Source organism: Thunnus albacares, chromosome 3, assembly GCF_914725855.1.
Source record: "Thunnus albacares chromosome 3, fThuAlb1.1, whole genome shotgun sequence".
NCBI lineage: Eukaryota > Metazoa > Chordata > Actinopteri > Scombriformes > Scombridae > Thunnus > Thunnus albacares.
Window position 1 is genome coordinate 23,929,388 of NC_058108.1, and position 25,088 is coordinate 23,954,475.

Sequence of the window (25,088 nt, forward strand, 5' to 3'; positions counted from 1 at the left end):
CAACTATAAGAGTGAAACAATGCAATGCAATGCTTATCATGGATTAAACACTTGGGCGATTTTTCACTTTTGTATGTTGTATTTATTATAATTTTAACAACATAGTGTATTATTTGTAATTTATGATCATTTATAATAGTACATATACTGTAATGATACAGAAACTTCATTACAATGTAAACTCATAATAATCATAGTCTACATTTAAACATCTGAACTATAAAAAGCAAAAGAGCAGCAAAAGAGATGCATAGAAAAATTTAATGTGAAGTTTATAGTTTCAATCATTTAAATATCACTTATTTCTCCATTAGAGAAAAATATTAGTATTGTTAGAAACTTATTTCCTTTTTCCCTTAGAACATGCAATGTTTCTTTAACTGTATACTGTATACAATGTATGAAATATTAAATATAGCATCAAATAAAGTTGTTCTACCATTACATACCAGAAGATTCCTTATTAGTCAGAAGGGTTGTAAACTGAATGGGGCTGAGAACAATTTTACTTATATAGTTAATGATGAACCCTAAATAAAAAGGTACAATGACTTGGTTAGTTGGTTTTGCCATTTTCATACGTAAACTTCTTGATGTTGTGGTGGATCCAGTCACTGAAGGCAGAGACACGGGTGAACACTGATGGTTTCTTGTCTTTGATGCAGCCCTGAGGTCCAAAGCTGACGATACCGTGCACCTCCCAGGTTGTGCTTATTCCAGTGGCCTTGCAGGCAAAAGGACCGCCAGAGTCACCCTACAGGAGAGCAGGAGAAGGAAATCATTAAAGATTTACTGCACAGGTAAGAAGATGCATTGGTGATATTTGATTTTGACAGATACTATAAATCATCACGTTGCTAGAATTTGTAGGTCAATTTTTATCAAAAACCTGACAGTTTTCCTGAGGCAAGTCAGTGTTGTGTTTTATAAAACTCTAAAAGCCTGCAGTACTTTTCCCACTTCTAAATTTCTAATCTTCCAAGGTCCCCGCTTGCATATTGGCTCATTATAGCTAACAAATAATGCTCCTATGTTATTTTGTTCAATTATGCATGCAAACTAGGCTGCCATTTGCAATCAAGGCTGAATGATCACAAACAAAGCAGTTTACAGGCTGTTACATAAAAGACAATCCAATCATGAGAGGCCAACACGCTTATATAATAATACACTTTTACTGCATATAATATGTAGTTTAATAATGTGTGAGAAAAGCTTGAAGGGAATTTCAACATCCAAGTCCCATCCTCTAAAATAGTTCAGCTTGTCCATCCAAAAAAAGTTTTAATTACTTTCTATAATTAATGTATTTTGCAACTGTTTTTGCAAGGAGGAATGTGTCCTCTCACCTGGCAGGCTGACTTAAGCTCATCTGGAGACTCGTAGCCAGCACAGATCATGGAGGGCCTGAGGGTGTCCCACCAGTATGCAGGCTTACTGCAGGTCTGGAAGTCAACAATAGGGAGGGCTGCCTGATTTAGCTTCTCAGACACTTTGGGGAACAGGTTACCTAAGATAGAAGTGGAAAGGACATGTTATTTTAGAAGGCATAGTCACAGAGACACACACATTTACACCAAGATAAACTTCCAACTCTCTTATCTTTAGTAATCAAGCCAAGGCTACAGCAAATATGAGCCGATCAAACAAAACACCCACATGCCTGATAACAAGATTTTAGTGGAGCCTGTAAAGCTGTTGTACGAGTAAACATTCCCATTACTGTTAATTGGTGCAGAAATCAGAAATCCTGGACTGAACCTTGCACATGTGAAATAGAGCAAAATTTCAATTAAAGGACGGGTTCACAATTTTTCAAGTCTGTTGTAAAACAATAGTCAGATGCCCAAATAAATATTGACACATGTTTTTCTTGTTATAATCATTCCTCCTGTTCATACTGACCATTAGAAGACAAAATCCACAAGAATCCTTCTGTACAAAAATGTAAACAAGTTTGTTTGAAGCTAACATGAAGCTCCAGCGTCCAAATTAGTCAAATCAAATCGATGTATTTCAGTTACTGTCTTTTTATTGCCTAATTTCCTTTTTTGTTAAACTTTTAAAATACATTTTGTTCAAAGCGCATTTGGAGGGAATCTTCTAATGATACGTATGAACAGGAGGAATGAATACAGCGATGAAAACCTCTTTCAGTGTTCATATGGGCACCTGACTGTTGTTTGAAGACGGACTTAAAAAATGTGAACCTATTCTTTAAAATGAAACAAATAGGAAAACAGAAAAAGTACAGAACAAAAGATCAAAAGGGGTAACAAAGCTGGAATCACAATTTTACACAACAAATTTCATACATGAAATTCAGTTTTAGAAGCAGCAACCTACAGCTACTTCTACAATTACTTCTAGTTCCAGTTGCATTACGACTACAGTTCTTGTAAAGGAAACTGAATTGTGAGATAACTTCTACCTTTCTCATCTCCCCAGCCGGTGACGAAGCAGGGTGTCCCACCAGCCATCACATCCCCAGGTTTAGGCAGACAGATGGGGCTGATCTCCCTTGTCATATTGACGGGCTTAGCCAAATGCACCAGGGCTATGTCATTCGTGATGTCACTGCGATCCTGCTCATAAACGAAGCCCTCATGGCGGATGATTCCGTCCACCTTGTAGCATGCCTCTGTTGAAGGAACATCCATGGAGGAGTTCATGTGGTGCTTCCCCAGACACATGCGCCAGTAGGAGGGTTTATTCAGTGGGCTGGAGAGCAGGTGGATGATTGAAGGTGAAGGAAAAAAATTAGAACTTGTTTTACTTTTCCCTATGGGTATTGTGTGAGCTGTTAGCCAAGATAAAATGAAGAAAAATGTATGTTTCTAAAAGCTGCTTTTAAAGAACTGTGAGCTTTTAAAATGGCATGTACTGTAGGTATTTCTGTAGTTATATCTTACACCATGAAACAATGAGCAGCAGTAAGGATCCATTCCTCGTGAATCAAAGAACCTCCACAACCGTGCATGTGAGGTATGGGAAACATTGGTGAAGCCTGGGGAAGAAAAAATACATTTTTACCAAATAAAAGCTCTCATCTATCACTGTTAGTCAGTCAGGCACAGGGAGAAGCAGACTTGACAGTACCTGCATGGAGACTTGCCAGGGCCAGGAGTGGGGGATCGCCTCTACCCCATTAACCACCCTTGAGGTGGCTGTATTGGGTGTCACTTCTGGGTTTCCGCAATTTTCTGGCCAGTCTGGAAAGAGAAAATATACAATTCAAATAAGCTATCGTGAAATCATTCATCAATTAATTCAACCTCTATTTATACAGATATAGGCTGTGGCAAAGTTTAAAATCGGAAATCAGGTGATCCAGGTTCAGATCCTGCAACAGTTCTCCACATGACAACACAACACATGAGTGGTGGCTGTGGCTCAGAGGTCAACTAACCGGCGGTTTGATCCCCGGCTCCTCCAGTGTCAAAGTGTCCTTGGGCAAAATACTATACCCCAAATTGCTCCCAAAGGCTATACCATCGGTGTGTGAGTATGTGTGAATGGGTAAATGTCGGCATGTAGTGTAAAGTGCTTTGAGTGGTCAGAGGACTAGAAAGGCGTTATGTTTACCATTTACCAGGCCACATTTATCATTTACCATGAGATATAGGGGTGCTATAAGTTGGAATAGGCCAAAACTCACTGATAGTAATGTTGTCCCATAGATTAGGAAGTGGAGGAGGTAAAGTTGGGATTATATTGGCATCGGTAGTCCAGTAACCACGAAAACCCTTCTGCTGATTGGCTCCGTTACTAAGGAAGCGAATGACGACTGTGTTGCTGGGGATGGCAATTTTGGGTGGAGGGGCAAAGCCACAGAAACGACCTGCATAACAGACAAGGAATTAGTTTTTTCACCATTAACATATGATAATGTTACACTGGCCTGTACAGAAGATAGTTTAAAAAAATTGAACACAAAATGGAAACAAAAGAGCATTTGAGTACAATATCCAACCTTGTGATTTCATGCTTTCTCCATTGAAGATCTCCACATAGTCCACACAGTTTCCTAACATGTTTACAGCTTGAAGCTCAAAGTGAGTGAAGGCCACATGGACACTTTTTGCTGAAGGAACTTTGATGCGCCATGTGCACACAGACTGAGCGTTGTAGTCACTGGGCCAGTTAGGAGAGGTGATTTCATCCTGAGCACTGTTGAAACTTCCTCCACAAGGAGCTATGTGTGTGTGCGTGTGTGTGTGTGTGTGTGTGTGGACAAGAGGATATTGTGATGAGAAAGAAGGAAAGGAGAAAAAAAAGAAAAAACAGACGATGAGGTTAAATCCTGACAGAAGAAACATTTGTCTTGACTGGAGGTTATTCCCTCAGTGTTTTGTCAGGCTCATTTTTCTCTTGTCTTACCCTCTTTAGGGTCCACTGCCTTCCAGGTGGCAGTGAAGCCTGTATCCACCACCTTGTCATTGGAGGAGAAGCTGATGTGAAGTGTGTCCCCATCACTCACCAGATCTTTAGGTGGTACGTGGCTGCAGTAGGTGCCTGAGGAGAAATGAACATGATACTGACTTTTCTTCAAACCTTTGGACCTCCTGTCCTAATGATGGTGTTATAAATATATTAACAGCGTTATCTGCCCTGTTTTTATATTATGTATGTGAGTAAACAAGTTAACATTTAAGGCCAGGACATATCACAAACAACACAGCAGTAGGCTCTGAGCTATATCTGTCAGTGTGTTTTATATGTCTCTCAATGCAGAGTAAAAAGCTGAAGGGAAACATACACCTATTCTAGTGAGGTGCTGGCTCATAGGCAGAGATAAAAAAAGAATGGTTAACCACACACTTGTAACACCAATGCAATGATTTATTTCAACATTTTAGACACTTTTTTGGACAATCATGTACTCTCCCTGTTGATATACAGGGATTAAAAAGGCTGACTTTTCCAGATGTGGTGGGGACTTCTTTAATTCTTTACTGTTTAGACAACAGACAGCCTGACTGTAGTATTTGTACCAATGTTTTTCTATTTTGTAATTTTTAATATTGTAAATGGCATTGACTAAACATTGACTAAAGATATTTAGAGTCAATTTCTGTATTAGAATTTATATTCATTATATTGAGTTGAAACATTATATGTGTAGATATAGATTTGAATTTAATTCGTTCCCTAATTTCAATGTAAGATGTTTTCCATTTCGACTCATATCCACTATGTGTACGTGTTCTCCAAGTTTGTGCAGTTGTTTTCTTGATATGTAGACATGTTTTTGTTTCAGGCCTTCCTTGGTTTGGCCTCTCAAGTTGTTTGTCCTGATATGAAACACTAAGTATACTGTAAATGCCAGCCACGTGACTTTTTGACTTTAACCATACGAAAACAATTTGCTGAAACATCTATATTTATAATTTGAAGTAAATAGTTGGAGTTATAGGTGTGAGACACCGTGAGATGCCATTCTCACATAATATACAGTAATAGATAATAATAGACCACAATAACTATGCTGAAGTCTTTGAGGGGTGGAGATGTGATGTAAAATAAGGTAATCACATCACAGAATGACTCAGGAAATTCATTATCAAGGAAGATAAAGAAAGCAGATATTTACATACCTAGAGTTCCTGTACTGTCAGACAGACTGACTTTGTCCTTCATGCACATCTGACTCTCCTCCAGGGAAAAATTGTGGAAATGGAGATGGACCAGTTTGCCGACGGGCGCCTGGATGTTCCACTGGCAGCGGGCGTTGTTGCTGTAGCTGACAGGGTAACCCATAGAGGAGATGGTGCCACTTGTGCCAGTCAAGTCCTTTGGTCCACCACAGCCAGATGCTACACAGGGAGGATAGAGGGTGAAAACCAGCAGTGGATCCTGACTTTGTACCGTATTTAGTTTTTGAGCAAAGTAGGTCAGTTTAGACCAGCTGGAATCATACTGTGCTCATTGTAGATGTCTCTGCGGATGACATTCTTGATCCAGGGGAGGTAGGCAGAGGAGCGGGTGAACACGGAGGGCTTCTTATTCATAATACATCCGATAGGGCCAAAGCTAGTTATACCGTGAACTTCCCATGGACCAGTGGGGTTATCCTGGCACACCAGAGGACCACCTGAATCTCCCTGTCATAGTTGTGAATCAACATCAAAAATACCATGAGCATGTTGTAAAATACCGTGTGTGTAGTCAGGTGTGTTCTTCTCATTGTTGTCATCTATTAGTCCTACACTTGGGGTCTTGTTTTACCTGACAGACAGATTTGAGCTCCTCAGGCAGGGTATACCCGCAGCAGATCATGGAGGTCTTGACCTGGAACCACCAGTAATCCATCCTCTTGCAGGTGTCATACGGCACAACAGGCAGGGCAACCTGGTTAAGGGCCTCTGAGGCTTTAGCATTCAGTGAATCACCTGATAATCACAGGAAACAATTTAAATGGTTACAAAAAATTCAACTTGTCACACTTGGGGGCATAAAAACAAGAGGTATTTGCACATTAAGTCCAGCAGAGGGCATGCAAACTATGCAACAATGAATGTTTAACAGCATAAAAATATTATGAGGGGCGAGTGTCTCTCCTTAAAAATCAATTTTAAAGCACCGAAGCTCAGAAACAGCACCTGTTTCATCTCCCCAGCCGGTGGCGTAGCACTTCTTGCCCCCAGGTAGTATTTCTTCCTCAGAAGGAAGGCAGGCGACAGAGATCTCATCACTGAATATCACGTCCCCATCCAGCCTGACCAGGGCAATGTCAAACTCCACTGTGGGCACTGTGGGATACTTGAAGCCCTCATGGCGATAGATACCAGTCACATTGAAGCAGTGTTCACTCGGCTCTGTGTTGGTCAGGTTGTGTTTGCCAAGACACATGTGCCAACGCTGCAGCTCATCAGCATAGCTGGGTAGGAAATAAGCAGATTCATAAATAATAAAACTTTGACTCTTTGGTCTTGTTCTTTGTAAATCTTTGTAATATTGTGCCTTTTGTCTTGCAATCATACAATAAATAATACTTATAGTTTACAATACAGTTTAGAGTAAAGTAAACAATGATGTATATAGTGTAGTGGTACATGTCACTGTCACTGCACAATGTAAGCTGAAAGGATACTGGAGCATTTTTTTTTACAAAAACAAACACAATTTTACTGTGCACACCCCACCTCTGTGGCATATAAACTTGTATACATCCTACTCAGGCTCACAGCAGAAAATATATAATACGCAGGCTCCACAGTGCACCAGCTACAAAGGGCACTGTAGACCATTAGCCAAGGCGGCGAGGCATCTCTAAGAAGACATTGTTCTGACACTGTAATAGGCCTGAGGTAAAAAAGCACAGACTACAGACACCAATAACTGCCTTCTGAGATTACGCAAATGGGCTTCCAGGAAGTTTGATAAAAACTTCCTGTAGCGTTAAAAGGCAAGGCAAGGCAAGTTTATTTATATAGCACATTTCAGCAACAAGGCAATTCAAAGTGCTTTACATAAAACTTTAAAAGCATCAAGACAGGAGTGCAAAAGAAACACACTATGAAAGGACATTTAAATACAATTAAAAACAGTCATTAAAGAGCTAAGAGAATAGAAAACAAAAATAAGCTAAAATAGAATAAGACAAGTATAAAATACAAGAATAAAAGTTACAGTGCAGTGTAAGAAATGAATAATCATTTGATTTAATAAAAGGCAGCAGCAAACAGAAAAGTCTTCAGCCTTGATTTAAAAGAACTGAGAGTTGCTGCAGACCTGCAGTTTTTAGGGAGTTTGTTCCAGATATGTGGAGCATAAAACCATAGAGGGCTGAACTATCTCCTGTTTTGAAAATGAATGACTGGAAATGAATGATGTCATGAGGCATCTTCCTTTTGATCGTGTCTAAACTCATTTTATATAAGATTATGAAACAGAGCTGCAACAATTAGTTAATTAGTCGATTGACAGAAATTAATTGGCAACTACATTGATAATTGTTGAGTTGTTTTATAATAATTTTACTCACTTTTTAGGGAAAAATACCAAACGTTTGCTGGTTTCAGCTTCTCAAATGATTTAAACTTTTATGTGTATCATACCTGATAAACTGAATATCTTGGAATATTTTGGACTGTTGATCAGACAAAACAAGACATTTAAAGACTTTAACTTGGGCTTTAAGAAACTATAACATGCTTTTTTTTCTACTGTTTTCTGACCTTATAGACAGAGCAATTAATTTAGAAAATAACCAGTAGATCAATCAATAATGAAACTAATTGTTAGTTGCAGCCCTACAGAGCACTCACTTTATGAAGCAGTGGGCGGCTGTAAGTACCCAGTTCTTATGAATAAGAGTACCGCCACAGATATGGGAGAATTTTGGTTCTGGACGACTGGGCGGCCAGACCTGAAACAAAAGCACAAGGCAAGCAGAGAAGAAAGTCACTATGGAAACAGCATACTGGTCATTAAAGATGATATATGCACACAATTGGCTGATGTCTTTTAAGTTTAGATTCATGTCAGTCAATGAATTTATATGAGATGAAGACAGTATGGAGGAAGATGGAACAAATTACTCTTTGATATCAGATTATCAACTGTAACTCTGCAAGTTTAACTGCATCTGAATCTGTATCCTTTGAAATCACAGTAAATTCTGATGTAATTTGTTCTATCTTCACGTGAAATCTCATTAGGGGAGTCTCTCACCTGCATGGACACTTGCCAGGGCCAGGAGTGTGGCTTGGCTGGCTCTCCATTCACAATGCGTGACATAATAGTAGGAGGAATGGCTGGTTTTCCACATGTACTGGGCCAGTCTAGAAAATGAAAGGAAACCACTGTAATCTATCATGTTTCCGGTTGTCTGTGCTTATGTGAATTTGTTTGTGGTTTGTGTGTGTATAAACAAAGCCTGAATATACAGTACATGTCTGCAGCTAACAGATAAGCCTGCATGTTGGAGGGAAGTGGCTTTCGATCACTGGCTCTGGCACTCTGATACATATTTTTAAAATAATTTTCTAATCGCACCAAGTTGACAATGCTGGCTACAGTGAACTATGTCCCTCTGTTTTTGGCTTTCACTAATCTGCTAGTTTGCAGTCATGTATTCAGTGTATATTTGTGCTCCTGCTGAAAACAAAGGATGGGTCCTGAACCAGATTTGAAAAATTGTAACTTGCAGGCCAAAGTCAACATCACAACAGCAGCACACATAAAGATATTAATGTCCCTTGGTCATCCAAAGAGTTGACATTAAATTCTTGTATCCAATATTTTCTCCCTTCATGACTTTTTCTTACTCTCACTCTCTCTTTCCTTTCTTTGTCCAACACAGGGCACCTCTGCTCAGAGCATGGGTAGGGAAAAAAAAATACCCCAGAGGCAGCAGAGTCCATTTATATAACTCTATTTCAGCAATTGGCTTGGCAGGGGCCTGGACCACCTGGGGCCCATCGCTGGGTGAAGAATGGGGATTGGGTGACAGCCAGCTTGGAAGGAGAGTGGAGCACTAGGACACTTCACATTGTGTTCTCAGCACACCAAATCACCTTGCCTTACTGCACATCTGGGCGCAACAAGGAGGAGATGGGTGAGGGGGGTGAGGACGGGAGGACGCATGAATCAATGTAATATAGAGCAGGCCTCTGTACAGCAAGGAGCAGCTTTGAAACTAGATGTTGTGACTGGTGATAGGAAAATATTGCTTGCTAACCCGAAGACAGTGTACAATACAATATGATTTTAATGTGTAAATAAATAAAAATCCAGAATATTAAATGTAAAGCCTAAATCATCATCATTTTAAAACTATTTACAGCTTTCAGTCCAGCTGAGGACACTCATTTCCCGTCATTTCTCTACTAACAACTTAGTAATAAAGGTGCTTCAAAAGAAAAGAGGCCAAGGTCATGTCCCCAAATTACTTGTTTTGTCCAACCAACAGTCTCAAAACTCAAAGGTACCTTACAGTGATTATGTATCAAAGAAAATAAGCAAATCCTCACATTTAAGAGGCTGAAACCAACATTGTTTTGTTTTGTGTTTTCACCTAAAAACTGTATTGTATTCTTTAATGAAATGAAATGAGTTGAGTAATTGTTTCAGCAATGGGCAATGTAACAAGACAAAACATCTAAAATACTTGGCATTGCAAACTATTATTGGGTTCATCACTACGAGCAATCAACTTTCATATTACACATCATCATTTGATCCATTGTTAATATGAAAAATACTGACTAGTGCAGCTTTAAATGTACTTATAGTTGTTAGTAGTTAGTAGTTATGTAAACGCAGTGTAATGCATTTAGCTGAGGCAGATACTCCACCTATGGAGATGTCGTCCCAAGGGTTGGGCTGAGCAGGCGGCTCAGTGGGAGCGGGCAGACTGGGGTTTGTTGTCCAGTAGGCCCTGAAGCCTTTGGCCTCAGTAAATATGTCACTATGGAAGCGTATCATCAGCCTGTTGCCTTTTGTCCGGATGGTACGAGGCAGTTTAGTCCCACAAAATGGACCTAAAATCAATTAAAAGAGTAATTTGTTCATAAAAATAAAGTGATACAGAGGCTATGCAGTACTTTTAGCAGTGTAGATACATAGTTTTATTAATTAGGATTAAAATAGGGTGAACGAATTCATGGCTGGGTCTTATGATTTTATTGACCATCATGAAATATACAAGCAGTTTTGTGATCAGTCAGTAATGTAGGAACCAACTTACCGTGCTTTTTAATCAGGCCATTGGTCAAACTGTTGATTTCATACACCACTATATTATCAAGGCATTTGAACGTTAATAAATCTTTGTTTTCTAGGTCGAAGTGGGTGAAATTCAGTGTGATTTTTTTCCCAAAAGGCAACACGATGTTCCACATGCACTCAGTGTTAGCCTTGTAGTTCATAGGCCAGTTCTGAGACTTGATAACCCCTGTTTCCTCTCTGGAAAAAAATCCACAGCCCTGGACTTCTGCAACACAAAGAGGAAAAGAAATTGTATGAGATTCATGTATGAGAAAAGTTACAGTATCTGTCTGTGATAAGAAAGACTCGTGAGAAGTAAATATACAACCATCATGGCAAAATGTGAACATGTATCTTATATCCTTATTTGAGTACAATTCCATTTTATTTATTTACTAGAGGTAAATATGGAGTATTCTACTACATTTATTTGACAGCTATAACATCTATTTTCAATTTATGCGATTAAAATTTTACATACTAAATAACACTAAATATGACATACATTATATATAACAGTAGTTAATAGTATAAGAGATATAGAGGAGTATTTTCACTTTAATATACAAATACACTTTGCTGATAATCATTATGTATTTCTGTTTAAATAAAATCTACAAGACTTTATCTTGTAATGAAGAACTTCTGTATTGTTACTTTTAGTTAAAGGACTAGTACGTAGGATTTAGTGGCATCTAGCTTTGAGATTGCAGATTGCAACCAAATGAATACCCCTCCCATCACCCTCCCCTTCCAAGTGTGTAGAAATATCTACAGTGGCCGCAAAACTCGTAAAAAAATGCAACTCTCTCTGGAGCCAGTGTTTGGTTTGTCTATTCTGGGCTACTGTAGAAACATGGCGGGCTCCGTGGAAGGGGACCCACTTTCTATGTAGATATAAAGGGCTCATAACGACAGGTAACGAAAAGTACAGCAATTCTTATTTTCATGGGCTTATACACTAATTAAACATAGTTATGTCATAGTTAAGTCAGTTCCGCTAGATAACATTAAATTCTACACACTGCACCTTTAAGTACTTCTTCCGCTGCTGCACGTGGGGTCACAAGACATTTTTCTTGCCTGATAATCATGATAAAGAAAAAGATAAAGGACTTTTATCTTTTTTTATGCTTAACAGTGTACTCTGACCTGTGCTTTGATAGAGTTGACACTGTTTATGTAATGACTTTGCTGTTTTTATAAATATGTGACAGAGGGGTGCAATGTTTTATTGTTAGTCTTACTGAGGTGCTGAGCTGCATCAGTGATGTCTGCCTCAGGTGTGAGTATCTCCCTGCGTGTCCCTGTGTGTTCCTGTGTGTTCCTGTGTGTTCCTGTGCATGCATGTTTGTGTGTGCTTGTTGTGTGTTGAGTGCGTATGGGCATGTGTGTGTATTAGTCCTCACTACCTGCGATATCCGCAGGGTACACAGCTTCCCACTTGGCAGAGAATCCTCGGTCTGTTAGGCGACTGTCAGACTGGAAGGTGACAGACATTGTGTCACCGGCACTGACCACCACTGGAGGAAGGATGTAGCCACAGTGTGTGCCTGAAAATGAGGGAGAGGAAGGACAGAGGAGGTAAAGGATGGCAGGAAATGGAGAGAGCAGAGAGAGGGGTGAGGAGATGGTTCAAAGGATGCAGCTAAACATTAAGAGCAGAGGGGGGTAAATAAGCACTATTGGGTGTACATGAGTGTGTGTGTTATTGTGAGGCTGAGTGTGTCAGGGTGTGGTCAGTGGTTGGTGGATGTGGATGCAAATGAGGGTGACTTTATTCAGTACTGTACATCAACCACTTATAAACTAAACACAAAATCAGTTATCAAATTAATTCTGTACCTACTTACCCAGAGCAAATGAACACAAAAGACAGCATAAACTAGTAATTGCTTATTAGTGCAATAAGTTCAGTAGCTAAATCAACTTCTGATGAAGATATATTTCTGGGTGACGGAGGATAACGTTTTAGCAATCAGGAGCATTCGATGTGTGATTCTGCAGATAAATGCAGATTGTAAATCAGGACTGCATGTAAACAGTAGTAGTTTCACATTAATGTTTAGTTTTTATTCTTTGATGAAAATTGTTATACATTTTGAACAACAATTTTCATTGTCGAAGGTTGCTTTTTATTTGGTTTTTGACTCAATTGCATTGTGCAAAATATGATATTTTTCATCATAGTTTTCATTTAGGAATACATACATATAATATGCAAAAAGCCTATGCAATAAATATCCTGTAAAATAAATGCAATTAACTAATTCCTGTGCATTAAATCACACAAATCTCTTCACACATACTATAAAACTAAACCTGTAATGACTCATTTTGTTAATTTTTAATCACAATTTACTCAGAATCTTTAATTTGGTTAATGTTAGGAATTTACAGGGGACATATTATGTGTTTTGTGATTTTCAAATTTCAAACGTATGTAGAAATGCCCTCTGCGAGGCGAAAGCCCAGGCTTCAACCTGCCCTGAACACTGTTTTTACATTGTCCACTCTCAGTTTTTTGAACTGTAAATCATGTCAATGATTGTCATGTCAATATTACTATAAGAGCCCCAGATTTAAAATATAGACATGGAAATGTACATAATACGTCCCTTTTAAGTTTTTATTTGTAAATGGAAGAATGTATTGTATCCTCTTTTATAAATTACAGTCTCACCTTTAGCTGCTTGCTCTAACTAACTAACAGGACACACCACTAAAACACTCCCATCATCTACAGTATCTGTGTGTGTTTCACAGACAACGTGTGCTTACACCTCAGCTCTTTAGTCCTTGAGAACTCAGCAATAGATAAAGCTGTATCAGCCTCACTGCCGCCACTGAGGAGAATAATAAGGACAGGTAATTTATAGTTTAATGGGCTCTTTGCAAAGATCCTAATCAACATTTATTACAGCAAGGGACAGATATTGAGCTATCCTGCTGTACCAGAGCTGTTACCTTAGCAAAATGCACCAAACACAAGCCAAAGTCCTCATATTTAATGACACAGTGCATTCTTAGCAGGGTTGCTTGTTTGCTGTGTTCGTCTTGGTGCCTGACCACATAATTTTGAAATGCAAGAAGAAGAGGAGTTTATAACTGTGACTATAGTGGCTGCTAGTCTTGCTACACAAAGACAGACATGGCTGATAAAGCAAAAGCAGAGAAGATTTTCTAAGATTATTTAAGATGCATTTGGGGAGTTAAAACAGTAAGCTCAACGCACACAAATATACAGAATGTCAAACTTGGAAAACTTAAATTGTAGAAATAAAATATATACAAAAAAACAAGCAGATACAATTAATACATTTAATGTAATGTAAAATGTAATACAAAGAAGGTTAAGTTATGGCTCACCTAGTACGCTGTAGTCATCTGAGATGACCAGTTTGTCCTCCTTGCATTGTCCAGTCTCTCCTGTGATGGCCATGTCAGTAATCTGCAGTTTAACCAGGAATCCTTGGGGTACAGATATCTTCCAGGAACTACTCAGATGAGCAGGATATGAATTTGGGAAACCCAAAGACTGGATCACTCCTTTACGTCCATGGAGGATCACTGGACCACTTCCTGCCCAATAACAGTGCGGGAAGTAATGTTGAAAACAATATTTATTCACATTCACACTTTATTGTAGAAATGGTCTTTAGAAGAAGGGAAACTGGATTAAAGGCTGGGGTTTCTGTGCATCTGAACTCCATTTAATCAAGTTTATTCTTTCTTTTTCTTCAGTTGATGAGAATCAGCTTGCTTTGATACAAAACTGCTCCATGAACAGGTTCATTATGAACTACCTTAATTGGCCACTGGAGAGAACCGCTCCGTCTACCAATAGCTTTAATACAGTGATGAATAGATAAACCTCAAGGGGGATCTCCCCACTCCTACGCAGAGAGCAACTTGCATTCATCCTTATTTAGTAGCTGTCACCTGATCAGAGCAAGGAAATTGCAGAGGAGGCAGAACAGCAAGGTGTATCAAGAAGCTCTCATTGGCCAGGAACCTCATAGATCATGATATTATAGTTTATTGTGCATCAATATTTACTTTCAAGAGATAAGCGATTATAGATTGGCAGTCTAACTGATAAAATTGCTCTGGAGTGGACTAAAAAAATTAGTTGTGACGGCCAATGTCTTCGGGAAGCCGCATAAATATTGATGCTGTTATCTGCTGGTGAGGCAATCAGGTATGTCTTATGTTGTATATTTCCACTGAAATCAAAATGGAGACATGCAGGGAAGGGTACGAAAAGTCAATTGAACCAAACGGTGTTGTAGGATTTATTAGTATTTAGTGAATATGGATCCTAGTTTACAGGTTTATTTAAAGTACGCAAGAGGGAAACGTAGGTTAGGGCTTGGAGAGAATGCTTACCAGAGGATGTGGGAGGTGGATTGGTTTGTGTGGTGGTGGGTCCTGGTCCTGGTCCTGGTGTGGTGGGAACAATAACGGGTGGAAGGCTGGACTTTGTGTAAGTTGCTCTGAATCCTTTAGAAGTCGAACTGCTGTCCGATTTGAAGCGGACCATCATTGTGTTGGAACTGGACTCCATTGGCTTTGGCATTGTTCCACCACAGAATTTACCTTTAATGGATAATATGTTAAAAAGTGGAAGATCATCCATGCTACTATAACAATGAAGTTTATGCAGACAGACTTAAAGTCATTAAGTTTAAAATAGACTCCAGAATCTTTGCCCATTGTACAACTTCTCAAACATTTAATTGAGCTCATCTTTTATTCATGGGCCCACACAGTTGACATTGTTAATGTTGAACAAAGCCTACACTCTGTTCTGATATTCTAACACTTCCCATTGCCTTATAATAGCACATCCAGCTTTCAAAATAAACTTCGCTGATGCGTGAAGATGTTTGGTGTATTTTAAAATCCCTGTTCATCATCATCTTGCATTCTTCAGTGCATACTGGAAACATGTCATGCTCACCTAATAAAGAAGAGCCAGCCTTGTAGCCATCATAGACCTGAATAAAGTCTCCACAGACTTCAGGCACCAGGTCAAAGGAGGTGAATGTCAGTCGAACCTTCTCGCCTTCAGGCACCGTGATTCTCCACTGATCCAACAAACAAACACACACACAAACACCAATTGCAGTTGTCAAAGTGCAGTTGATTTTAAACAACATAAAGAATGCAAATGGATTCACCCACCAATCTTTAATCAATTCAATGATTGATGAATCACTGATGTACCAAACTGCTATCTGCATCACCCCCTTTGTTTTCCTGCCCCTAGTTTCAGGGTTGTAACCTAGGCTGCATTTTAACAAACTGTTACTCATAAATCATTTTATCACTGACTCTGCTCTTATTTGGACAGACAGTGACCCGTCAAGCTAAAGCAAAGCAAGATGAAATCATGATGACAGTCAAATAACACCACATGACTCCACGTCCAAACCCAGCATGGAAACCCTGCCATGAAAACTGACTGATTTAATTAAATGCATTAATCACTGATCAAGATCATAAATTCTGTCAACATGACTGTGTTGAAATCCATAGCTAATGGATTTACTTTAAGATGCTAATCTGAGATCTAAACTTGTTTAGAACCATATGCTAATCAGTACTAAGGCACTGTGTAAATGTAATATGGTAATGTGTTTTGCACACACAAAATGCACAAAATATTCTGGACATCTTTCTAGTATTGAGTTGCAGTTAATTTGTATTAGTGCCAAAATTAGATTTTATTTAGTTGTAACAACCAGTGAAGGTAACTTTGCCAGCGACTCCAGGAGGTCTCTGGCACTGCACACCATCTATAACCAGTTGCCTCTTTTTACATTCAGTAGATATGGAGTAACGTTATCGTTGGAGACATGTTTCTGGTGACTTGATATATGTAAATCTAATATTCACTCTCCTTTTAGCTCTGTTGTTGGACTCCTGAAGGAGATATCTGGCTCTGGCTACCAAATGCTCCATTATGTTCATCAGCTAGTTAACTTTGTCTTCTGTTTGGTACTGGATAGGTTGTGTACAGTGGGTTTATCAGAGCCTTTTCACTGACAACAGTTGCAAACTGTGTCTGGAAATGACGCAGATGAGAACAAATGACTGCATTTATATAGCGCTTTTATCCAAGGCGCTTTACAATGTTTCTGCTACTCATTCACCGATACACAGAGCAATTTGGGGTTCAGTATCTTGCCCAAGGACACCATGACATGTGGACAAGAGGAGTCGGGGATCGAACGACCAACCTTCTAATTAGTGGACGACCCGCTCCACCTCCTGAGCCACAGCCGCCCCAAGAGAACAGTGAGAATATATTATCTATACTAATATTCATATTGATATTAAAAAATTCTCTGTAGAACTGAGGGACATCTGCAGAGACAGGTCACAATTCTCTATGGGTTACTACAAGTGTCCCTCTCACTTACAACATGATCCATATATAAAAATATTGATTATAGCCACTTTAAAGAGAATAATGTTCAGTTTAAAGTATATGCTGTGTTGAATACTGTAGTAGAGTGCGCACTGTGTAGTATATTTTACTACAAGCTTGCAATTAGAGCTTTTATTGTGTGTGTTTGTTCATGTGTATGGCAGTACCTGGTATAATGCTGTGTTCAGGTAGTTCTGCTCAGGGAAGCCGGGGGTCATCAGATCCCCCTGGTCACCTTGGAGAAAGCCACCAGCTCCGGCTATTTCTAGCAGTGGGGATGGAGGGCACTTGAGCTTCACATACACCTCAAGGATACCCGCAATATAACCCCCCTTTCCCACCCCATTTCATTTCCTCACCCCTGTTCATCCAGCGGCCATATACGTACAACATTCAGTTTCTAGGTCAATCATATACTTTAATACAGACATCCGACATTACAGCAATTTTCTTGCTCAAATGGATTTTTACTCATCCTCTTACCTGGTGTGAGTTCTGGAGCCACAGCTTTGTAATGAGCCTTGAATCCTTGGTCTGTTTTTCTATCATTGGTGTCAAAGTGGATTGTCAGGTGGTTTGTCAGTGACACTAGTGGATTTGGTTTGGTGTAGCCACAGTATTTCCCTAGAAAAAATACAGCTCAAGGTTATACAGATCTGCACAATGTTGCTTATAAAAACTAAGTGCAGTTGTTAATATATTCTTTTTTATATAGAGAACACAAAATGGGGGGTGCATGATAGCAAATTATTCCAAATTTACAGAAATCAAAAATGTGTGTGAACTAAACTCTACAGTCTGGTTGGAGAACTAGTGTTAGAGTGGGTGTTGGGTGGGTGCAGTGTGCGGTGGACCAGAGGACTGTGTGGCTCACTAGATGAGTCTGCCCATGGATGGAGGGCTGATTTGGGCATGACATCAAAGCTCAATCCCCTTAGTCTTGGATGGGTGGATAGCACTGCAGGCTCATGTATTTATGCAAAGTAAGTGTGTGTATGTGTCTGTATGTAACCTAGATCTATCTAGAAAAAAGTAGGAACAACACCATATTTAAAATTTTCCTTTCCCCCCATATGTTGGAATTGATGTAAGATTTTTACCAATGACTCCCATTGAGTCTTGTAGTGTGATGAAGTCTGCCGTGCAGAGCTGAGTGTCCTCTAAAGCAAACTCCTCAAACCACAGATGAATCACCTGCAACAGAAACATGTAGAGGTGTTTCATCTCTCTTTTTTAAATCTGAGAAGTCGATAAGAGAGACGGGCTGCCGACAGGGAGAGGCAAGAGCTCAGTGTGAAATGTGAGTGTGTGCATGTGTGTCTGCATGCACATGGCCCTCTCTATGTATGTTTATGTGTGTTTGAAGGCAGCAACAGGAAGAGACAGACATGCAGAGGGAGAGAGAAAAGCAGCCACTGCATCAGGCAGGCAGCCATGCTAGCAGAGAAAGAAGAATCAAGGATTTAGTTTTTTTTCTCCTGTGGGTGGGGGGAAGAGCTGAGGAGAATGAAGGAGACAAGGCAGCCATCTGTCTACGATGCTGCCACTGCATTCCTCCCAGCTGTCCTCCACCGCTTTGGCCTCACATGAGACAGTTTCCCCAACAGTTAGTTGACAAACTCTACTGACAATTTGGCACCAGACAGAATCACTATAAAAGACCCTGTCGGAAATATAGACAAGGGTGAGTTGTTTAAATCTGCATCTTTCTGTTGATGTAAACAAGAGAGAAAATGGGTGTATTGGAGGAGCTGTATTGCAAGTAACATTTTCTTTTACTGTAAGTCAATTAAGCTGTTTTTTGTTTTCAAGAGGACGTTTATTTCTGACCATCATTGTATAACCTTATATCTTAACAACACTGTGTTTGTACTATATTAAACTCTCCAGGAATTTTATTGCACTCATGGCATGTTCTATAAACTGAGATGAAGATGTAAATTAACAATATTAAAAAACAAATAACAATAATATTGTCATTAAGATGCAGTGTCCCTGTCAGTAGTCCTCATCATTGTCCCGTATTGTCAATTATCCTACTCTAACTAACTAATTAACTAACTAACTAAATAACTAAGAAGCACTCTTGTTGCTTGCATATTGAATTCAATATGCGAGGTTGCCCCAATAAGTTGTTTGGCGCAGCATTCAAATGCATTATTTTTTACTTAAATGGTTTTCAACAGAAGTAAACTTACTTCTACTTGAGTAAAATTAAAATCCAATACTTCTAGTTGTGTAAAATTTGAAGTACTTTCCCCTAAAGTCAACAGTTTATCATCACATTCTTTTTGATCAGAGGGAGAGAGGCAGTTTGAAGAGGGGACTATTAAAAAAAAAGGTAGTGGAAAGTAGCTAAAGTAGCTGCTTGAAAAGTCACTAGATGTTGCTAGATGACGCCACATGCTAATTTACATATCTGTGACATCAAGACTTAACACATATATATAAAAGATTTTGAAAAATGAAGTAAAGTAAAGTAAAGAAAATGAAGTAAAGAAAATGAAGCAAAGAAAATGAAGTCAATTTGTAAAAAACACACTGGAATAAAGCCACTGTTGTAAAATATTGGCACTCCTTTAAAGGAGAAGAATTAAGGTCTGATAAAAGGGTCTTAAAAGTCATCAAATCTTGCGAGAAAGCCGCTAAGTTGACAACACTGACTGTACGTCTCCAGACTGTAAGACTTCACTGATTGAGGATTAGAAGAGCAGTGATGCTGATCTGTGTCACCTTGTCAGGGTCCACAGTGATTTGCCAGGTGCAGCTCTTGCCGTTGTCATAGCTACTGGGGTAGTTCAAGCTGGTGAAGGTGCCTGACTCTCCGGAGAGCTCCTGAGGTCCACCACAGCCCGGCCCTGGAAATGTATGACAAAAGAAGACACTTGTTATTGAGCCTTTTTGGTAAAATTAGCAAAATAAAACCTGTTTTATCAACAGTTTATCAATATTCTCCCTTTTCTTTCACTAATAGGGTTTCTCTATTGCCTTCACTGTTTTCACTGCTGTTTTGTTGCTTAATTTTTAAAGTTTTGACACAAAGCTGACACAAGGCTGTTACAGGGCTGTGTCCCCATTGGCCAATTTCGTTTCCTTTCCTCTCGGAGTGACAGGTCAATGGTCTGGAAGTGCAACAAGTAGTACAACTTATTTTTCCTGGCAATCCAAATAGAAGGTAAGAGTCTTCTGGATTTTTCTCAGGGTTATTATTAGTAAATATAAATAACAATTTGCTGTAGATATGTTGGCCGCTGAGTATATATAAATTTAAAAAATGTGACGCGATAATGTTGTGTTTATTTTTGTGTTAATCAGCTGCAAGCTAAAGCTAACAGACTATTTAGCCAGGCAATGTGTGGCCATCCATCCTGTGTCCGGTCTCATGTCATCATGTTGTCCTGTGAAATAGTCTGTTAGCTTTAACTTGCAGCTGTATAAGGCCTAAACAAACGTTACATTATCGCATACAAATGTAATGTTATTGCATCACATTCTTTAAATCCATATATTCAGCAGCCAACATATCAATATGGTTATTTATAATCACTAAAAATAGCCTGAGAAAAATTAAGACTCTTTCCTTCTATTAGGATTGCCAGTTAATTAATTGAAATCATACTACTTGTTGCACTTCCAAATCATTGACCTGTCTGTCCGTGAGGTAATTGGCCAATGGGGATGCAGCCCAGTAACACCCGCCCACAGGAAAGCTTTGTGTCAGAACTGAAAAATTAAGCAGCAAAACTGACAAAAAGTGACCACAATAGTGAAATAGTGAAAGAAAAGTGAGAATATTGTAATCAAATATAGCTCTCTTGTATAGTGTGATTGTAAATTTTGCCTTTGAGGTCATTTTTTTTCTTTTTAATTTAGTTTTATTCATTTCCAATTCAATTCAATTCAGTCTTAGGAAACTTAAAACCGACTTACTATGAGCTATTAAATGTTTTTTACTCATGTAAAGGATCATACAATTTCTATTTTCAAGCCGTCAGCAGACAAATCACAGAACTTGAGATGTTTTAAAGAAATAACTCATATTGTACACGTAGCAACACTGAAAGTTAAGAGGGAAAATGTTTACTATGAAATTCCAGTGATTAAAAAACACCTTCTGGTAGCTGCAATGCTGCATTAAAATCAATTGAGAAGCCTTGGTAACAGCATTGATTATACAGTATGTCATCACCCACAGCAGCAGCACACTGTAGTGGCTTCTGTTAGGAGTCTGGAGCACAGCTGTGTTTAACAGCACAAAACTAGAAATATATTGTGTCATTTAGGCAGCACATTACCGTCAACATAATTACATTGTTGTCCCGTTATGTGCAACAAGCCATCTTATTTTGTGAGCAATGATCCTTTTAATGCTTTTCATAAAGATGGACTGCTTTTTTTCATTTGTTGCGATGATGAAGACCCCACAGTGAAATAATGTGTAATATAATGTGTGTAATATTAACAAGCGACAGTAACAGTCCTCACTCTTCAGAACGTGTTTTATCTGCCAACACACTTGTCATAAGGACATTTATTAAGATGTTCAGAAGACTCTGATGACTTGTGGCGCTTAAAGCAAATTGGTTCATACGATATTCATTTCATCACTTTACTCCACTCATGCAAACCCAAACAATTCACCCACTTCAATTTCCAAGATTGAAGAAGGCGTGTTTTTTCTGCATAAGGCCAAAGTAAATAATGAGTTTCCTAAATGATAAATGACACATTGGTTAAGAGATGAAGGAGACGCAGAAGAGGACCTTTGGTGTATTATATTAAATAATGCAGGTGTGGCACATGTAGGGTCATTTCTTTCAGGGAGATTGATGATACATATATTATTACTATGAAATCAAAGTGACTTTTTGCTTAAAGGCATAAACATAACAGTGTAAATGTAATACAGTATGTCTTGCTTTTGGTTGTCCACTCTTATACGTTGTATATCCAGGGGGCAGACACCCTCTCCACGTTTAAAAGTAGGCTTAAAACTTTCCTTTTTGATCAAGCTTATAGTTAGGGCTGTCCCAGGTTTGCCTTGGACCAGCCCATAGTTATGCTGCTAGGCCTAGACTGCCGGGGGACTTCACATGATGCACTGAGCTCCTCTCTCCTCCTCCCCCTCTCCATCTGTACACATTCATGTACCATTAATGCATATTACTAACTTAGCTTCTTCCCCGGAGTTTTTGTGCTCTCACAGGATAAGGGACATGGACCCCCTGGTTATGGACAGTAGGCCTCCGTGGACCATGGCTGCAGGGACGCTGCTTGTTATTTTTGTTCTTATTGTGCTTCTCTGTGTCTCTCTCTCCCCTCTCTCCCTCCCTCCTTCTTTCTCTCTCAACCCAACCAGTCCAGGCAGATGGCAGCTCAGTTCTGCTTGAGGTTTCTTCCCGTTAAAGGGGAGTTTTTCCTTGCCGCTGTCACCAAGTGCTTGCTCATGGGGGAATGTTGGGTCTCTGTAAATTAAAGAGTACGGTCTAGACCTGTGAAAAGTGCCTTGAGATAACTTCTGTTGTGACTTGGCACTATATAAATAAAATTGAATTGAATTGAATATTTTAATTTTCTGTGGCTCAGAAAAGAGAAAATGAAGATAAATCTAATTATGTATTTATCTGTCCAAGGTATTTGCATGTATACCTTGCATGTATACCCCCCCCCCCTCACCCCAACAGCTAAGCACAATCCTAACTCATATCTCTTATTTAGATCACAAGAAATTATATTTTCAATATTGATTTTCAGTGAAAACTCCTGCTCCTGCTGAATAAAAGTGGACATTCTCCAGTTCAAGGACATCTTTTAATTTTTTAAAGAACAAGACTTTCAGTTTTGATTAAGTGAAATAATTTTGTCACTCTGAAATCACAATTTCATCACCATTAGTCCTCTTTACAAATACAATTATTATAAAAGTATAAAATTCTTGGCAGTATTAATATAATTTCATTTTGGTTAATTATTTGCAGTTTCACATTTTAGATAAGGACTGCAGACTTCTGTGCACTCTCTCTATGTACCTCCAAGGACTGTAACTCTATGTTGACTTAATGTTCACTGACAGTCAGACCTTTACATGAACCAGAGGAGAGATTTATGTTTTATTTGTGTGTCTTCTGTATAATTTGATTTGCTGCTTAAATTTCAATTCCAAATGTGTTTTCCTATTTCTTTCTTTCTTTTCTTCTGTAAATATGTCAATCAGTTGTATTACTATATGCTTGTCCCGTTCACACAATGTAAAACGAACCAAAAATAATAATAAGTTGGTCATAAAAAAAGAAAGAAGCTCCATGCAGATTGTCATTTGCCACCTTGTCAAGTTTAAATCACCTCCTGCAGCTAAATTGACAGTGAAAAACCACTGACAGTGACATTTGATCAAAAATAGACTGCAAGTCCATCTTGACAACATGCTTTTCAGTGATGCTGAGTCACTGATGCAGTGGCCTCAGAAAGCTCTCACTTTGGATTTTTGATGAAATTCCTCACTGTCCCTGCCTTGTCTTGTTGAATTTCTTCACAGCTACTTAACGCTCGACTACACATTGTGTCTGGATGGAAACGTCCAGAGTTTTGAGTGTATTGTTCTGCTTGGTTGAGCTGATTTTGTATCTTATCTGAAAGGAACTGTAAGCAAATAACTATAAGAGATAGAATCAGTATTACATTGTGTTTTTAAGGATTGTGCTGGAGATACACATTGGTATTGAAACAGTACAATTCTCACCTTCTGCATGAGTAGCATCATCAGCTTTATCAGTGAAGTAGATGACCACGAGGCCGATGCAGGTGCCGGTCATGGCCACAAAGAGAAATATCAGGATCTTCTCCAGGGTGCTCAAGCCCCTGGACCGATGACGACTCTTCTCCATATCCATTTTCCTCTCAGTGGAGGAGATGCACCAGACTGTGCCTCATCCAACAATTCACCGGCTTATTACCAACACAAGGAGCGTCAGGGTATCTGAACTTTGACAGCACAGATGAACCTTGAGCTCTCTCACATGTGGTATTGCAGCATGCCAGCCTGGATGTTATGGAGCCATAAATCATTAATTATCATAACCACAAGTTAATGAGTATTGATGCTGTTGTTATCCTTATCAAAGGGTCATTAGGATATCTTTCAAGGGAGCTGAAAGAGAAGGTTAAAGGCAAATTGCTCACCTGCAGCACAGAAAAGCTGTTACATGTCCGGTGTGATCATTATTCAAAAGTCCTTGTATGTCCCAAAATCCAATTTTTAACATTCACTCATGCCTTTCTTTGACTCTGACCTTTCAGTATCAAGGAACTCATTATTTAAAGATCTTAAAACATATGTAGGATGCTGGAAAAAAAGGGAAAAGGTTCAGCTGGGCCCCTGCGTGATAATCAAGGGTGGACAATGACTTCTGTGACAATATACAGTATCATAAGGACTTTAAAGATGCAGTGTGTTGAATTTAGTGGCATCTAGCAGACAAGACTTGGCAGAAATGGAATATAATATTCATAAGTATGGTTTAATTAGTGTATAATCACCTGAAAATAAGAATTGTTCTGTTTTTGTTATCTTAGAATGAGCCCTTTATAGCTACATAGGGAGTGGGTCCTCTTCCATGGAGGCCGCCATGTTGCACCGCCATGTTTCTACAGTAGCCCAGAATGGACAAACCAAACAATGGTTCTAGAGAAGGCCTTTCACCTTTTTCCTGAGTTCCGCAGTCACCGTAGGTTCTCCTACTCGCTTTGGAAGGGAAGGCGAGGGGAGCGGTATTGATTTGGTTCCAATCTGCAGCCTCACTGCTAGTTGCCACTAAATTTTACACGCTGCACCTTTAAAATTAGCCTTTTTTTATCACATCTCAGGCAGTTTTTCTCTTTGAATAGTTTATAAAAATCAAGTGCTGTGTCTTTTATTTTAGTTTCCCACTACAATTGAGCA

The 25,088-nt window shown here is 39.0% G+C and overlaps 1 protein-coding gene across 1 annotated transcript; it reads right to left on the minus strand.

The window, feature by feature from the left end:
* Positions 1 to 138: 138 nt before the first annotated feature.
* zgc:154142 (uncharacterized protein LOC555481 homolog) lies at positions 139 to 24,078 on the minus strand. Its single transcript, XM_044345522.1, has 25 exons — positions 23,889 to 24,078; positions 19,883 to 20,007; positions 18,250 to 18,343; positions 17,633 to 17,773; positions 17,317 to 17,414; positions 15,677 to 15,803; positions 15,103 to 15,312; positions 14,083 to 14,295; positions 12,126 to 12,266; positions 10,694 to 10,939; positions 10,302 to 10,487; positions 8,677 to 8,786; positions 8,271 to 8,371; positions 6,603 to 6,880; positions 6,229 to 6,392; positions 5,921 to 6,104; positions 5,598 to 5,816; positions 4,381 to 4,515; positions 3,974 to 4,195; positions 3,659 to 3,841; positions 3,100 to 3,212; positions 2,913 to 3,007; positions 2,432 to 2,721; positions 1,350 to 1,510; positions 139 to 754 (listed from the first exon to the last, which is right to left on the minus strand). The coding sequence occupies exons 1-25, from the start codon at positions 24,037 to 24,039 to the stop codon at positions 557 to 559; spliced, it is 4,185 nt and encodes a 1,394-aa protein (XP_044201457.1). The 5' UTR covers positions 24,040 to 24,078; the 3' UTR covers positions 139 to 556.
* Between the last annotated feature and the right edge of the window lie 1,010 nt (positions 24,079 to 25,088).